The 18,633-nt window shown below is 42.4% G+C and overlaps 2 protein-coding genes across 2 annotated transcripts in view; both read left to right on the top strand.

The window, feature by feature from the left end:
• LOC308514562 (tubulin alpha-1C chain) overlaps window positions 1-18,633 on the top strand; it is a 116,668-nt gene that overhangs the window by 73,996 nt on the left and 24,039 nt on the right. The gene's annotated exons all lie outside the window — the stretch shown is intronic.
• LOC308514563 (translationally-controlled tumor protein-like) lies at window positions 6,692-9,513 on the top strand. Its single transcript, XM_081084745.1, has 2 exons — window positions 6,692-7,075; window positions 9,208-9,513. Exons 1-2 carry the CDS (start codon window positions 6,712-6,714, stop codon window positions 9,375-9,377), a joined length of 534 nt encoding a protein of 177 aa, XP_080940871.1. The 5' UTR covers window positions 6,692-6,711; the 3' UTR covers window positions 9,378-9,513.

Raw genomic sequence — 18,633 nt, 5'->3', positions numbered from 1 at the left:
ATATTGTCGCTGCTCATCTGTCTGTCTCCCATTCTAGAATCTCATAGTCTATGAAAATTGGGCCAAGGCTATTATTATGTTCATTTTGCATGTTCAATGCCTAATTAGTGCCACAGATCAAGCAGATGTTAGATAGGAATTCAGCACATTCACAGAGATGGGAGGGAAGGGTATTTCCCATGGAGGAACTGGCATAAGTACATCCACAGGTAGAGTGCCCAGGGGCGTGAGTGTGGTGTGGCTGGGGGCCTGAGGAGGACTGACAGGAGATGAGCTGGAAAAGAGTGGGTGGTTATAAATACTGTGAGTGTTAGCTTACGGTCATCAGAAGCTGAAATAGTTACAAATGATGACACTTAAGGTATATTGTCTATTGGGTGTTTTGCATATATTTTCATCCAAAATGTGGAGCCACAGATCTAGCCGATTCCACTTGTGGAAAATATGACTTAATTGGCAAAACCAGACTACATAGTCAAACTGGTCAGTTACATTAGACTTAATTTGTATCAGAAAAGAAGTTTAGCTTCATTTTTAAATTAAAAGCACTATCTTACTACAAGTTCTACAACCTCCCTTGTGACTTCTAATTCTAAGATAGTCATTGTCCAACGCAGAGACTTGCCAGGAATTTGTCCAGGATGAAAGAAGGCACTGCCCCGCCAGTGTTTCTTACTTAAGCTCTCAAGAGATTCTCTCTCAGGGGTGATGCATTCTCAAGTCATTCCTTCGTTTGGGGACAAAGCACAGTTGAGGATGGCTGAGGGTTGTCTTTCTGTTGTGAAAAGCCAGAGCAATTGGGAAGGGGAGGCTGGACAAAAGGAATCGGTTCAATGCCAGCCATTCCCAGGCAGATCACTTTCAGGAGACTGACCTTGGGTGGTTCAGAATCTGGAAACGGACCTCCTTAACCCTCCTCCTCTGGGTACTCTCAAGAAGACTATGATTCAAAAGAACCTGGATTTGATCCTACAAAGTGGGCTGTGCAAGATGTACAGAGAGGAAATATTAGAAACTCTACTTATACTTGTCCATGTATTTTGGTAGATGTTTATAATTTACATAAAAGTGAAGTGCAATAGCATATAAATAACTTAAAATCAATTACGTGTGTGTGTGTGTGTGTGTGTGTGTGTGTGTGTGTGGCGGGGGGAGGGGGGCAGAGGCTATGTAAACATTGGTTTACTGATAAGCACATACAACCAAAAAATATCTGAGGACCACTTTTAGGGACCGTGGAGAGTCACTGAAGGCTTCTGAGTGAGGAAGTAAAAATGAGCATAATTGTTGACTGCAGGGGATAGCAAGAAACAGTGCCAGCCATGGAGGAGAAGGCACAGGGAGAGGTACCGTGGCTGCCTTCAGAGAGCTGGCAACCTGGCTGACACATGAAAAGAACAATAGTGAATGGTAATTAGTGCATAGCTAATTAAAGGAAGGACAATGGGGAAGACATTTAAGAGAACATGGGAAGAACAATAGTTTTTTATTCTGTTTTTAAACATGCATTTCCTGCAGAAATAGTTGAATTTTCAGCAAGGCCCTAAATGGTGATGGACTCACCACACTATTTTCTTTTCAAATTCCAAGCATTCTGTTTGGCCATGTTCCTTCTTCTCCAATTTTAACCACTAAATTGATGTTATATTTCTGATGTCTTTCAGTTCTTAGAAGAAGAAACATCTAAAAATGTGAGTTGGTGATTAAGAAGGATTTACTTCTGTAATCCTGGTCTTTCAGAAGATATAAACATTATAATGATTAAAATGTCCAGGGAAAAAGGAAGTTAAGGGAGTAATTTCAGGAGCTTCCCTATTTTTAGAAATTCTACTCTGACTAAAATTTCCCAGAGAGGGATTTTTAAAAGTTCCCAAAGAACATCATAATAAGACATAATAATACCTTTTAGTTATGTATAATAGAGCCAATCTCAAAGGATTTCCATGATCTTATCCTTGCATTCCCACCAGTTTATCTACACTGAGTATAAGGGTGATAAAAGAGGTTAAGAGGCAGCACAGACTCACAGTCTGAACAGGCTCTCAGGCCTCCGGATAAACACTGTGTTGGAAAAGAACCCTGCAGTGTCCGCCCAGATGCTTAGTCAGACCACACCCTCCTCACAACAACACCAAAGGCATTATTTTAGCCATTTAACAGATGATAAAAAAAACCAAAAACATGACTTGGAGAAGATAAGTATACTTGTCAAGGACACAATTACTAAGGAGAGCTGGAATTCAGCACAGGTCGATCTTAATCAGAGCCTGTTTTGTGCCTGGGAGACAACTGATAATTTTTGGGGGGATAGTTTCAGTAGAGTGGTAGAGGTAGAAGAAAGATTATCTTATTTATCAAATATTCGTTGAGGAGGGTGGGACTTCGAGCTATGGCAAGTGAGGAGGTAGGCAAATCCTCGCCCCACAAAAGCATCTATAAAGCTGGAAAAAAAATTGATGAAAGCAGGCATTTTTAGTGCCACAGACATATAATAATTAGAAAAGTGTTTATGCTTGAATGCTGCTGAAGTTCAGTAACCACAGTGGAAATCTCTGGCATCCTTGCCTGGGAATTTTTCCCTTTCCCAGCCCAGTCAGCATGGATATTTTGCCAGGTTGGGGGATGCTGTGAGGACCAACAGCTTTGCTGCCACCGTGGAAGAGGGCTCACTTTAATTGGAACAGGGGAAAGAGCCAATGATTCTACTAACCTGATGTTATAGTTGTGGTTGGGGCAAATGTATTCCTGGCTGAGGTTTGTACACATTTACTGCTGAGAACATAGGGCCTAAGACAGCCACATACTCCTGGTTAACCTGTGGGTTCATGAATAGAGGAGCTGTGAAATGGAAAGTAAAAGTAGAAGCCCAATAGGATTGAAAACAGCCTGAACTTTGAATATGCTCCCCTGCACGCCCCCCCCCCCCCCCAACACACACACAAATTCATTATCTGAAGAAGGAAGCCTTACTAGCTTGAGGTATTTGAGCACAATTTCTTTCCCATCATCGGTTGACCATGAGGCTCCTAAAACAGGGGCAACCCCTAGGAAATTAAAATAAAAACAAGAAAAAATAAACTGAGCAAAGATAGCAACAACCATACACTTCAGTGGAGGCAGATTTCATAGACTGAACCAATGCAACAGACACAAGACAGCCTTGAAGAAGAAAATTAGAATCCAGAGTTGCTACAATATATTTTTTATATATATCCAGTTTTATGTATCCAGTTTTCAATAAAATATTTAAGGAGTTAGAAAGTATGACTCATTCTCAGAAAAAAGCAAGGAAAATATGACTCATTCTCAAAAAAACAAAGTCAATAGAAAATATATCTGAGTGTCCCCAGAAGTTGGATTTAGCAGGCAAAGACATCAAAGCAGCTATGATAAATAAGTTCAAGGTACTAAAATAAATCATGTTTAAAGAATCAAAAGAAAGTAGGACAATAATGAATCAACAAATAAAGACTCCATAAAGAAACAAATTCTTAAATTTTTAGAAAATATTTTTATTGATTTTTTATCAGGGAGAGAGAGAGAAACATCAATGCGAGAGTAAAACATTAATCAGCTGCCTCCTGCACACCTCCTACTGGGGCATGTGCCCCGACCAGGAAGCAAACGGGCAACTTTGCTGTGCACAGCACAACACTCAACCAAGTGAGCCACACCAGCCAGGGCAGAAATTATTTTAAAATTTCAAAGTGTAATTTCTGGAGGTGAACATAAGCAATACCTAAAATGAAAAATTCACTGGAATGGCTGCAAAGCAGATTCAGGACTCCGTGAACTTGAAGAGATATTGAGAGAAATTATCCACTGAAGAATAATAAGAATAAAAATTGAAGAAAAAGAAACAGAGCCTCAGAGACTTGTGGGACAACATCTAATATTCCAACATATGTGTAGAGGGAGAGGAGAGAAAGGGTCAGAAAAAATATTTGAAGAAATAATGTCCAGCCCAGCCAGTGTGGCTTAGGGTTGAGCATCGACCAAGAGGTCCCTAGTTTGATTCCTGGTTAGGGTACATGCCTGAGTTGCCGACTTGATCCCCAGTACGGGGTGTGCAGGAGGCAACTGATCAATGTTTCTCTCTCATCCATGTTCCCATCTCTCTATCCCTCTCCCTTCCTCTCTCTAGAAAATCAATAAAAACATTTTTTTAAAGAAATAATGTCAAAAAACTTGGCAAATTTGATTAAAAACATTAATCTGCACAACCAACTAGATAACTAACTACAAAGGCATATAAACTGTTGAAAGCCAACAACAAAAAGAAAATAAAAACATCAAGAGGAAAACCACCATACCATCATTGATAACAGAGCGTCAATATAATTGACAGAAACAACGGGGTTTTCTCATCCAAAACAATGCACGCTGGAAGACAGTGGAATGGTTTATTAAAAGAAAAAGCAACAATTTTATATCTCACAAAATTAATGAAGACATTCCCAGATAAATCTGAGGGGATTTGTCAGTGGTAGATTGCCCTATAAGAAATGCTAAGGGAGTCCTTCAGGCTGAAAGTAAAACACATCTACAATAGGAAATGAGCAGTGGAAATGGTAAATATGTGAGTTAGTATAAAAGATTCTATAAATATATTTTTTCTTGTTTCTTCACATAACTTATTTAGAAGATGTGAAATTGTATACAGCAATAATTATAACTATATTGATGGGTTATAGCATTCATGTGACATGTGATAGTGATCATTAATATATTATGTAATATAAATATAACTAATAATACATAATATTAATTATTAATATAAAGATATCTGAGATATATAAAATAACATGAAGGGAAGGAATAGAGTTATATTAGAGCAAAGTTTCTATGTTTTACTGAAATTAAGTTAGTATTAATCTAAATAGATAATAATAAATTAAGTGTGTATTATCTCTGCAGTAACCATTAAGAAAGTAACTTAAATGCGTAACCGGTTTGGCTCAGTGGATAGAGCGTCGGCCTGCGGACTGAAGGGTCCCAGGTTCGATTCCGGTCAAGGGCATGTACCTGGGTTGCGGGCATATCTCCAGTGGGGAGTGTGCAGGAGGCAGCTGATCGATGTTTCTCTCTCATCAATGTTTCTAGCTCTCTAGCTCTCTCCCTTCCTCTCTGTAAAAAATCAATAAAATATATTTTTTTAAAAAAGAAAGTAACTTAAAAATATACAGTAAAGGCCTGGCTGGTGTGCTAAGTGGTTAGAGCATCGGCCCGGTGTCCAAAGGGACTTGGGTTCGATTCCCGGTCAAGGGCACATACCTAGATTGCAGGTTCAATGCCCAGTCCCGGCCGGTTTGCGTTGTGGGACATGCAGAAGGCAAACAATCAATGTGTCTCTCTTACCTTGATGTTTTTCTTTCCTTCTCTCTCTCTCTCTCTCTCTCTCTCTCTCTCTCTCTCTCTCTCTCCCCCAATCCTTCCCTTCCATTCTCTCTAAAAATCAATGAAAAAAATATTATAATAAATAAATGGTTAAAAACTACATTAAAAATATATCGTAATATATATAGTTACATACATGCATATATAGACTAAAACTGTACATAAAAATAAATGGCATCCTAAAAATATTTAACACTATGGGTGGCCGTAAAGGAGGAAGAGGTGAACAATAAAGAATGGAAACATATCAGATCAGTGAAGGGCTAGATGGGGGAGAGGGGCGGGGGCGGGCGGTGGGGAAAAAAAGGAAACATAGAAAACAAATACCAAAATGGCAAGTGTAAATCAAATCACAAGAATAATTACATTAGTTGTGAAAGGTCTGAGCATCCCAATCTAAAGACAGAAATTTGCAAACTAGATGCTCCCCCCAACTCCCCCCCGCCAAAGATCCAATTATAAGGTGTCTACAAGCAACACCTTAGATTTGATGACATAAATAAATTAAAAGTAACAAATGAAAAAAGATATACAAGGGCCATTGTAACCATAAGAGAGCTGGAGTGGCTATATTAATATCAGATAACAGAGAGAGGTAAAAAAAAAATGCTATAGAGACAAAGAGGGACATTTAATAATGATAAAGGAATCAATCAGGAACATAGAATAATTATAAACATGAAACATAAAACCAGATCTGCAAAATACGTAAAAGAAAAATGAACAGAATTGCAGGGAGAAATTCAAGATATCAATACCTCACTCTCATTAATGAATAGAACAACCAGATAGAAAATCAGCAAGGATATAGAATATGTACTTGAATAACACTATCAACCAACTTGACATCTATAGAACTCTGACCAAGGACTGGAGAATAGACATACTTTTCAAATGTACACGGAACATTCTCCAGAAGAAAACATATGTCAGGATATAAAACAAGTGTTCAATAAATTTAAAATAATTCAAATCAGCCCTGCCCTGCTTGGCTCAGTGGATAGAACGTCAGCCTGTGGATTGAAGGGTCCCAGGTTCGATTCTGGCCAAGGGCACATGCCTGGGTTGCAGGCTTGATCCCCAGTGGGGGGCGTGCAGGAGGCAGCCAATCAATGATTCTCTCTCATCATTGATGTTTCTATCTCTCTCTCCTCCCTTCCTCTCTGAAATCAATAAAGAAACATATATAAAAAAAATAATTCAAGCTTTTCTGCCCGCTCCCCCCTCCCCCGAGCGCCGCTTCGCTGCACCGCGCTCGCTCCGAGCTCCATGCTCCTGCTAAGGCAGTGCCTCCATCTCCTTCCAGCCGCCATCATGATCATCTACCCAGACCTCATCAGCCATGATGAGATGTTCTCCGATATCTACAAGATCCGGGAGATCTCGGACGGGCTGTGCCTGGAGGTAGAGGGGAAGATGGTCAGTAGGACAGAGGGTAACATTGATGACTTGCTAATTGGTGGAAATGCCTCCGCTGAAGGCCCTGAGGGCGAAGGTACCAAAAGCACAGTAATCACTGGTGTTGACATTGTCATGAACCATCACTTGCAGGAAACCAGCTTCACAAAAGAAGCCTACAAAAAGCACATCAAAGATTACATGAAATCAATCAAAGGGAAGCTTGAAGAACAGAGGCCAGAAAGAGTAAAGCCGAGGAGAAACCAAAATGGCGGCATAGGTAAACATCGGAGTTTGCTGCCTCGCACAACCACTTCAAAAATACAATTAAAAGACGGATCAGACATCATCCAGAACCACAGGAAGGCTGGCTGAGTGGAAATTCTACAACTAGGAGGAAAGAGAAAAGCATACCAAGACTCAGAGGAGGCGCAGTGCGGAAGTAAAATACTAAGGTACAGAGGCGCACATGGAGTGGGCTGGCGGCTGAGAGCGCGGTTGTCGTTTTCAATTGGGAGGGAGTCTCAGGCTCTGAGCTCTAGTTCCAGGCGAGTCTCTGGGGACCCACACTCATACGGGAGAAGCGGGACTGTCTGGCATCGGTCAGAACTCGAGGGCAGCTTTCTCTCGGAGGGGCTTGCAGCAATTGCCGGGACACTGAGAAGTGGGGCCTCTGAGAGCAGCCATAACGGCTAGCCCCACCCTGTTGATCCTGTGGGACCCGACCCGCCCAAGCCCTGCAGGGAGGCTTTTGCTGGATAGCCTAAGGCAGAGGCTAGATTAGCACCTCCCTAGAGATCCAGGAGCCAGGAAACCCAGAGGTCAGAGTGGGATCATCCAGTTTGCAGCTCCGTGGAACCATAAAGGACCCACTCAGGGGGCAGACTCAGTGAGCACCAAAGCCCCATTGAAGCAAGTCTTGCCCCGGAGGGGTGTCTCTAGCACAGAAGTTCTCCCACTGCAGACACAGCTGATTCTCACAGCCAATTGGCCTGGAGGTCAATTCCTCCCAGTGATACCTACAACAATCAAGGCTTTACAACAAGCCTGTGCACAAAGACCACAAGGGGGTGCACTAAAACTGTCCTCAGGTAATTGGGGAGGCTGAACCACTGGGCCCTAGAGGACACTTAGCACAGAAAACCACTTTATCAACACAGGGAAGCATAAAAAAATGCATAGACAAAGAAAAAGGACACAAATGACAGAAATGGAGGAAAGCAAACTACTGGATATAGAGTTCAAAACCACACTTTTAAGGTTTTTCAAGAATTTTCTAGAAACTGCTGATAAACTTAATGAGACCTACAAGAAATCTAATGAGACCCTCAAGGTTGTGATAAAGGACCAACTAGAAATTAAGCATACACTGACTGAAATAAAGAATATTATACAGACTCCCAACAGGAGACTAGAGGATCGCAAGGATCAAGTCAAAGATTTGAAATACGAAGAAGCAAAAAACACCCAACTGGAAAAGCAAAATGAAAAAAGAATCCAAAAATACGAAGATAGTGTAAGGAGCCTCTGGGACAGCTTTAAGCGTACCAACATCAGAATTATAGGGGTGCCAGAAGGAGAGAGAGAGCAAGATATTGAAAACCTATTTGAAGAAATAATGACAGAAAACTTCCCCTACCTGGTGAAAGAAATAGACTTACAAGTCCAGGAAGCGCAGAGAACCCCAAATAAAAGGAATCCAAAGAAGACTACACCAAGACACATCATAATTAAAATGCCAAGAGCAAAAGACAAAGAGAGAATCTTAAAAGCAGCAAGAGAAAGAAAGTCAGTTACCTACAAGGGAGTACCCATACGAATGTCAGCTGATTTCTCAACAGAAACTTTGCAGGCCAGAAGGGAGTGGCAAGAAATATTCAAAGTGATGAATACCAAGAACCTACAACCAAGATTACTTTATCCAGCAAAGCTATCATTCAGAATTGAAGGTCAGATAAAGAGCTTCACAGATAAGAAAAAGCTAAAGGAGTTCATCACCACCAAACCAGTATTATGAAATGCTGAAAGGTATCCTTTAAGAAGAGGAAGAAGAAGAAAAAGGTAAAGATATAAATTATGAGCTACAAATACACATCTATCAACAAGTGAATCTGAAAATCACGTGAATAATCTGATGAACAGAATGAACTGGTGATTATAATAGAATCAGGGGCATAGAAAGGGAGTGGACTGACTATTCTTCGGGGGAGAAAGGGGTGTAGGGGATGCGGGAAGAGACAGGACAAAAATCGTGCACCTATGGATGAGGACAGTGGGTGGGGAGTGAGGGAGGAGGGTGGGGTGGGAACTGGGTGGAGGGGAGTTATGGGGGGTAAAAAGAGGAACAAATGTAATAATCTGAACAATAAAGATTTAATTAATAATAAAAAAGAGTAAAGCCTTTTATGACAGGGGCTGCAGAACAAATCAAGCACATCCTTGCCAATTTCAAAAACTACCAGTTCTTTATTGGTGAAAACATGAATCCCGATGGCATGGTTGCTCTGCTGGACTACCGTGAGGATGGTGTGACCCCATATATAATTTTCTTTAAGGATGGTTTAGAAATGGAAAAATGTTAACAAATTGGGCAGTTTGGCTCCATCACCTGTCATTGTAACTGGCTGCTGCTTTTCATCCACACACCAAGACTAGGACAAATGGGACTGATGTTATCTTGAGCTCTTCATTTATTTTGACCTTGATTCATTTGGAGCGGAGGCATTGTTTTTAAGAAAAAAAGATGTCATGTAGGTTGTCTAAAAATAAAGTGCATTTAAATTAAAAAAAAAATAATTCAAGTCATACAAACTATGTTCTCTGACCACAATGGACTTAAATTAAAAACCATCAACAGAATGAAACCTGGGAAATCCCCAACTATTTGGAAATTAAACAGATTTCTAAATAGTCTATAGGCCTAAGAAAATAGCACCAGGGAAATTTAAAAATCTTTTGAACTGAATAAAAATGAAAACACAACAAATAAAAGTTTCTGGAGGAGCATTTGAGATCTTGCTCCCTGGCATATGTCCCCAGTTAGATCAAATAAACTCTTAAAACATTTTTTATGGAATACAGCTAAGAGTTCTTTTAGGGAGACACTTATGTCAGAAAAGAAGAAAGGTCTCAAATCAATAACCTAAGCTTCTACCTTAAGAAAGTAAAAAATACAAAAAAATGCAAACTAAACCCCAGCAAGCAGAAAAGGGGAAATAAAGATTAGAGCAGAAATCAATGAAATTAAAAACACACAGACACAGAAAAACAATACTTCTGTATTGTTGGTTCTTTGAAAAGATCAACAAACCTTTAATTAGATTACCCAAGGCGGGTGGGGAGCAGAGAGAGAAAGAGGGAAGATACAAATTATCAATATCTGGAATAGAAAATGTCTACCCTACAAGAGTTAAAATATAAGGGTAAGCTATGAATAACTTTATACCAATAAATTAGACAACTTAAGTGACATTAAAAAAAATCCCCAGATACAAATTACCAAGACCAACTCAAAAGAAATAGAAGCCTGAATAGACTTACATCAATTAAAAAAAAAAGAATTAGTATTCAAAAATTTTTCCACAAGGAAGGGCTCAGTTCCAGATGGCTGGTGAATCCTATTAAATATATATTTTTTTCAATCTTCACTTGAGGATATGTTCTTACTGATTTCAGAGAAAGAGGAAGGGAGAGGGTGGAGAGGGAGAGAGAGAGAGAAACATTAACTGGTTGCCTTCCGTATATACCCAGACTGGGGATCAAACCTGAAACCTGGGTATGTTCCCTGACTGGCCACCGTTTGTGTATGGACGCTCCAATCAACTGAACCACACCGGCCAGGACAATATTTACAGAAATAAGACCAAGCCAAAACCGGTTTGGCTCAGTGGATAGAGTGTCGGCCTGCGGACTGAAGGGTCCTGGGTTCAATTCTGGTCAGGGGCGTGTACCTGGGTTGTGGGCACATCCCCAGTGGGAGATGTGCAGGAGGCAGCTGATTGATGTTTCTCTCTCATCGATGTTTCTAACTCTATCTCTTTCCCTTCCTCTCTGTAAAAATTCAATAAAATATATTAAAAAAAAAAGAAAGAAATAAGATCAATACTTGACAATTTCAGAAAGTAGAAGAGGAAACATTTCCCAATTCATTATCTATAAGAACAGCATGATACCGAAGCCAAACACACTACAAGAAAATAAAACACATACCTTTATAATATCAATGCAAAAATCCTCAACAAAATACTAGCAAACTAAATCTAGCAACATATAAAAAGGATTACATGTTGGGGTCCAGCTCCAGCAGGTCCAGGGGTTCCCAAAGGGGTGGACAGAGTCAGTGAAGAATGAAGGACATGGAGGCAGCGTTCAGATAATCATCATAGCTGGGTTCTCTCTCTTGTTCTGTTACATCTGTATTTATACCATTTGATCCTATAAGCATGCCTCTATAATCACATCATGGTATTGTTATGCCCAGATTTCAGGATCCCCAAAAGACCACCAGGGAGCCAGCCGAGTCCGATGCAAAAGCAAAGAGTCTTTATTCAAGCTAGCTCGAGCTCCCCGTCCACCACACTCACCGACGCAGCGGCAGGAGGCAGAGAGAGAGAGAGTGAGTTCTGTGTGGAGAGGGGTTTTATAGGGGGGTTGGACTAAGGGGAGGAGAGAGGACTGTGGGTGTCTTGTTACACAGGATGTTGTCGTATCTATGGCGCGCACTTCCCTTGAGTATCATTGGTTAGTTTAAAGAAATCCTAGGTGTGGCTAGTAGAGGCTTGGGCTTCCGGGAAGAAGCTCCTTGCTGAGCACATGGCTAATGGCTGCTGCCCCAAAATGGAGGATCCAGGGTAAGATGGAGGTCGTAGCCTTCGCCCTGGGGCAAGATGGAGGGCGTAGCCCTCGCCCTTTCAGTATGTTTTGGGTAACCTTCTACAGTTCCTTGTTTCATTTACATAGTTTCTTATCTGACCTTTGCCAAAAATCCTGTCTCTATCTAGTTCTGTTGATTTTAATCTTATCTAGGTTAATCTCTGTGTTTCATTATAAGGGCTATTCCAAGGTCACTATTCTACTGCTCTGCTGATAAGCTACAAGGAAGTGACTGGAGGAGATTATCCTGCCCAGTAAAGGTTATGTCCTCCCAGCCCCGCTGCTTGCCTTCCCTGGGACTGCCCTGTGTCGGTGGGTCTCCAGGGGTATAGGCTTTGGTGCTTTCCCTGGTGGGCAGACCCCTGGGGACGTGGCCCAACAAGTCCCAAATTTATTGCTAACAGTCTTAGTCCAAGTTCTTTATAAGTAGTACATAGTATTTCTGTAACACTAGGGGGTTTCACTTGATTTATTCTCTTCCTTAGTCCTGTTAATCCCTAACTCCAGGGAAAAATCCCCACCTGGGGAAACAACCTTTCTCAGGGAGGTGGTTCTGGTTATAACACATAGCACTAAAAAAAGGGGAACAAACATATTAAAAACAGTATGCCGTATATGCCAGGTACCTTGAAACATATGCTGTGCAGATGTTTCTTCCCTGCAGTGACTGTGTCAAGCAGCAAAGATGGACCAGCTTCTGGCAATTATACACCATTTTCAAGTAGGATTTATCCAGGAATTCACAGTTGGTTTAGCATCCTAAAGTCAATTAATGTAATATTCCATATTAATAGGATAAAGGACAAAACCCACATGATCATTTCAATACATGCAGAAAAAGCATTTGACAAAATCCAACTCCTTCAAGATAAAAACTCTCAATGAACTAGGAATAGAATGGAACTTCCTCATCTTGATAAAGGATATCTACAAAAACCCTACAGTTAGCATCTATGTCCATCAACTGGTGAATGGATAAACAAAACATGCTATATCAATAATGATGGAATACTATCTATATATATAAAAGGCTAAGTGGCCGAAACCAGTTTGGCTCAGTGGATAGAGTGTCGGCCTGCGGACTGAAAGGCCCCAGGTTCGATTCCGGTCAAGGGCATGTACCTGGGTTGTGGGCACATCTCCAGTAGGAGATGTGCAGGAGGCAGCTGATCGATGTTTCTCTCTCATCGATGTTTCTAACTCTCTATCTCTCTCCCTTCCTCTCTGTAAAAAATCAATAAAATATATTTTAAAAAAAAAAGAAGAACCGATGATGACTCCAAGGTTTTGGGCTCAGGAAGCTGGAAGAATGGAATTGTCATTAACTGAGATGGGAAAGGGGAGGAGCATGTTTAGGCAGGAACATTAGGAGGTTAGGTTTAGGTATTTACTAGATATAAAAGCAGAGAAGTCCCACAGGCTGTGGTTATATGGGTCTGGAATTCTGGAAAGCATTCTAAATTGGAAATATATATATAGCCAGTGACTGGAACGCCATAATGACTGAAATGACCGGTTGCTATGACACCCACTGTAGCCAGTGAACCACCTGATCAGAGGGTGGGGCCGGCCGGCCAACCACCCACAGACCCTCCCCACAGCTGGCCCCACCCATAATCAGCCCCCACCAACCCGATCGGCCCACGGTCTCTCCTCCCAGCCAGCTCTGCCCCTCCCCCACCCCAACCAGGGGCAGAGCCCGCTGGCCAATTGCCCTCAGCCCCTCCCCCCAGCTGGCCTAGCCCTGATAGGCCAAATAGGGTGGGCCAGCCAGCCAACCTCCCACTGTCTCCTCCTCCCAACAGGCCTGGCCCCGATCCGCCCTGATTTGGGCCGGGCCAGCCGGACCCCACCTGTGCACAAATTCATGCACTGGGCCTCTAGTATGTAGATATTAGTGTATGGATAGTATATAGAGCAAGAGACTGGATGAAATCAGCAAAGGAATTGGTGTATCTAGGAATGAGAAGAGACCTTTAGACTTTGACATTAAGAGTCTGAGAGACCAAGGTGGAAACAACAATGAAGACTGAGAAAGAGCTGCCAGGAAGAGAACCAGAAGAGTCCTGGAAACCTAGTGAGGAAAGTGCTTCAAGTGAAGTGTTTCACAGTGATCAGCAGTATTAAATGATGCTGATGGGTTCAATGAGATGAGAACTGACTGTTGGATTTGGTAATATGGAAGTCATGGATGACCTTGACAAGAGCAGCTTTGGAGAAGTAAGAGTTAAATCCTGATCCCAGTGGGCTCAACAAATGGGGGGAGACAAACCCAAGGCAGTGATTGTAGATAATTCTTTGCTATAACGATAAGGAGAGAGCCCCCTGATCAGATAGCTCAGTTGGTTATAGCACCATCCTGATGCGCCAAGATTTCAGCTTTGATCCCTGATCAGGGCACATACAAGAATCAACCAATGAATGCATAAATAAGTGAAACAAGTCTCTCTTTCTCTCTCTCTCTCTCTCTCTCTCTCTCTCTCTCTCTCTCTCTCTCTCTCTCTCTCGTCAATAAATAAATCATCCTTTTAAAAAAAGTTAAGAAGACAGAGGGGATAGTAGCCACAGGTAGAAGTGAAATCAAGAGGGGTTATTTTGGAGATGGAAGAACATGTCTTTATATTAAAACTGAATAGAGGGGGGATATAGGTGCAGGAGACAGAAATGAGAATCCTCAAGTGGATAGGACATGACGTATGTGTGGAAAGTGGGCCTCGATTGAGAGCATGGACAGTTAATCTGCAGTAGTTAGAAGACAGGCAAGAGGGCGTGGGTACAGTCACAAATAGGTAGATTGTTTCGAAAAATATGCCAAGATTTGGATATAAGCAGATTAGTTTTTTTTGATGGTTTGTTTGTTTGTTTGGTTTTTGACTAGGTACTTCTTAATGAAGAGCTGTACTCTGTCCAACAGGTTTTCTGGGGATTATCTGATTTTCTAGGGGCAGGTACCTATACTTGACTTTCTATTTACTATTAATTATGATATTTTATAACTCTGTTTCTTATAGAAAATTTATGGCAATGCAAATAGTTGTTGTCTGAGAGAAATACAAATTACTTCTGTCCTATGGGAAAGATAATGTCACAGTTTGTTTATTTATTTGCCTGGTAGGGTATTAACCAGCTTTGTATCTAACCCAGCAATCTTATTTTAATACTAGAGGCCCGATGTACGAAATTCGTGCAAGAGTAGGCCTTCCTTCCCCTGGCTGCTGGCACCGGCTTCCCTCTGATACCTGGGACCGTGCTTCTCTCTGGCCGCCGGCAGGCACCTGGACCTGAGCTTCCCTCACAGCCCGGACTTCATCCAGAAGGTCGTCCAGAAGGACATCCGGTCTAATTAGCATATTATACTTTTATTATCCTATATTTTTAAAGCACTTTTCCTTATGAAATATATCAACTTTTCCTCGTATGCTCTTTGCACCAACTTTATCATTTTACTGGTTCCTTAGTTAGTTAATAAAACTCAGACACATGCTTATTCTATATTTATATGAGTCTTGATTTTAACTTTTTTGAAAATTGTATTATGTCAAGGAAGGTATAGTAGTGGGGGTTTGTGGACAGTCTCTTCTGGTTACTTTTGTTTTCTTAGCAAATAAGGATACAAAGGTATGAACTGAGAGTGAGAATGAGGAGGAAATTTGGGGGGGAGGTTTGAGAGTGATGAAGAAGATATAAAGAGACTTTTAGGAGAGGGGGAAAGTGAGGGGGAATACATTATGACTGCTGAGCAATGTAAGGCCACTGGAGGTTAGTCGTCATGGGTTTTAATTGCTCTGTCAGCCTGCCACAGCCATACCTGTAGGCATGGGATAGGCAGGTGAGATTTAATCAGGTTTGAGGTTATGGTAAGTGAGCACAACAAAGAAAATGGAACAAGGGAGTTGCAGCCAGCAAGAGCATAATTATGGTGTGGAGTAGGGAAAGGGAGCCTGAGGACATGAGGCGGTAAGGACAGTCCGAGGTGGTAGGCTCAATAGCTTGTCAGTCCCATCAAGGAGACGGGTTGTTAGGATTGCTTTTCTCTTGCTGGAAAGGTGGAGGTGGTGGTTGGATAGTGGGATGCTTGCAATTGTAATCATGATGGGGGCAGTGGGATGCAATATTTATTAGAGCCAAGAAGTGAATGAGAGCCCTGGCTGGTGTGCTCAGTGGTTAGAGTGTTGGCCTATGCACCAAGGAGTCTCAGGTTCGATTCCTAGTCAAGAACACGTGCCTACATTGCAGGCTCGATTCCTGACCCTGGTTGGGGTGAGTCTGGAAGGCAACCAATTGATGTGTCTCTCTTATATTTTTTTCTTTGTCTCTCTCGTATTGATGTTTCTCTCTCTCCCTCTTCCTCCCCCTCTACCCCTCCCTTCCACTCTCTCTAAAAATCAGTGGAAATAATATCCTCTGGTGAGGATTAAAAAATAATAGAAAAAAGAAAAAAAAAGTGAATGGAAGGATGAAAAGAAAAGCCACAAATATGACTGAAAGGGAAAAGATATTGGAAGTAACTCAAACAGGAAATGACATGATGGTGGTTTAGTCCTAATTTGTGTAGACAAAGGGAGTGAAAGGTTAAGAAAAGAGGTTCATTTACAAGTCAAGATTCCAGAGACTGTGAGCAGGAATAAAAACTAGAGCACATGCCTGGCTAGTGTGGCTCAGTGGTTGAGCTGTGACCTATGAATCAGGTCATAGTTCAATTCCAGTCAGAACACATGCCTGGGTTGCAGGCTCAATCCCCAGTAGGGCGCATGCAGGAGGCAGCTGATCAATGATTCTCTTTCATCTTTAATGTTTCGATCTCTCTCCCTCTCCCTTCCTCTCTGAAAAAAAAGAAAAATCCTATATAATAAAAGCCTAATATGCAAATTGTCCCCTCACCCGGGAGTTCGACCGCTCACTATGATGTGTGCTGACCACCAGGAGGCAGCAGGGAACATGGCAGGCGTCGGTGGCGCTGCTCTGGCAGCAGGTGGTAGTGGAGGCACTGCTGGCCCTAATGGGCCCTGAGAAGAGTGGTACTGCAGCCAGTGGTGGCGTCAGGGGCAGGGCTGCTGTCGGGTTCCCAGGCACTGAGGGAGCCGGGCGGGGACCCAATGACTCAGGAAGGAGGCAATCAGTGGCCTGGGGACCCGGGTGCTGTCCAGGACCTAGAGGTCAGCTGGGACTTGCCTGTCCATGCCAGACACTTGCACTTTGATTGCTGGCCAGGCCTAGGGCCCGCACCCATGCATGAATTTCATGCACCGGGCCTCTAGTATATATATATTTTAAAAACTAGAGCACAAGTGTATTAATCACATTGGAGGGGACCCTAATGAGACAAAAGGGAGGATAATATCAGGAACAAGAAAGAGGAGGAGACATTTTGTTGAAAGCTGTTTAGAGCCCAGGTTAGATCCCGTAAGCCTATCACTGAGTTAGGAATCTAGGTTACCTCCTCGGAGTGAACAGGTAAGTGTAGGATAGGATCTTGAAGGATATGGAAGAGATTGGGAGTGGCTGTTATGAGGAGTGAAAGGGATAGGCAAAGGAATCAGCGGCAGAGTGGGTGGAGGGGGTGTGAGCAGTTGAAGTATTTAAGGAAGGTGAGAGATTATCCCAGTTTCCTGTCTCTGTAAATGTGGAAAACACAATAAGCTATTTATATGGGTTCGTTTTTATCATTCACATAGGTTACAAGATTGATCACAAACATTTTACTAGTGTTTGCCATGCTAAGCCCCACAACAGTGGTGCCTTCAAGTTCCTCTGAGCTCCACATCCAGATCCCCATAGTTACTAGATCTCGCTACTGTGTGTTCTGAGGGAATCCAAAACTCTCTAACTAACGGAAGGCCAAAAGCAATCTCACTTCAAAAAAATTTAACAGCAGTAACTCCACACACACCCCCACCCCCCTCCCCCCGCCCGCCTGCCACCGCCCACGCCTGCTCTGGTGTTTCCTATCTTGATTACCAGCTCAGGCTCCAAGATAGAAAATTCAGAGCCTTTTCATGTCCCTCATTTTCCAATCCAATTAGACACCAATTTCCACACTGCAAACAGCTCTCAAAGCTTGTCCTTCCTCCTATGAGGATGACTCACAAGCTGTCCAAAATCTTGGAAGGTTTACACATTCCACATCGGGGCAGGGGGAGTGAGGCCGAGGGAACTAGCTCTCCCAGGCCAAACTTGCACACACACTTGCATGGCGAGGCTCCACAGGGCTTCCAGCCTCTGGTTCTCTTTGTGCGGGAGCTCCCACATCAGCACCTGGGGTCTTGTCTTGAACTGCATCCTAGCCTAGACCCCCACTTTCCTCAGGGTGGTCTCAGTGTCCTTTCTGCCACTGGGCTATGGTCAGGCACTCCTAGTCTACCCAGACTGGCCCCTGCCCACCCTGGATCCATATGCATATCGATTCACTTCCTACTTCAGTTCTCTACTTGGATGTCTAATAGGCATCTCAGACTTTTTTATATATTTTTTTTTTTATTGATTTCAGAAAGGAAGGGAGAGGGAGAGAGAGATAGAAACATCAGTGATGAGAGAGAATCATTGATCTGCTGCCTCCTGCACGTCCCACACTAGGAATCGAACCTGCAACCCGACATGTGCCCTCACCGGGAATCAAACCTTGACCTCCTGGTTCATAGGTTGATGCTCAACCACTGAGCTATGCTGGCTGAGCTTGAAGTTGTTCTTTTTTTTTTTTTTTTAATATGTTTTATTGATTTTTTACAGAGAGGAAGGGAGAGGGATAGAGAGTTAGAAACATCAATCAGCTGCTTCCTACACACTCCCCACTGGGTATGTGCCCGCAACCAAGGTAGATACCCTTGACTGGAATCGAACCTGGGACCTTGAGTCTGCAGGCCGATGCTCTATCCACCGAGCCAAACCAGCGAGGGCTTGAAGTTGTTCTTGATTCTTCTTTTTCTCACAAATCACATCCAATCCACCAGAAATTCCTATTCAGAATCT

Source organism: Myotis nattereri (assembly GCF_964212035.1).
Source record: "Myotis nattereri genome assembly, chromosome: 2".
Lineage (NCBI taxonomy): Eukaryota > Metazoa > Chordata > Mammalia > Chiroptera > Vespertilionidae > Myotis > Myotis nattereri.
This window is presented reverse-complemented; position numbering and strand designations above follow the sequence as displayed.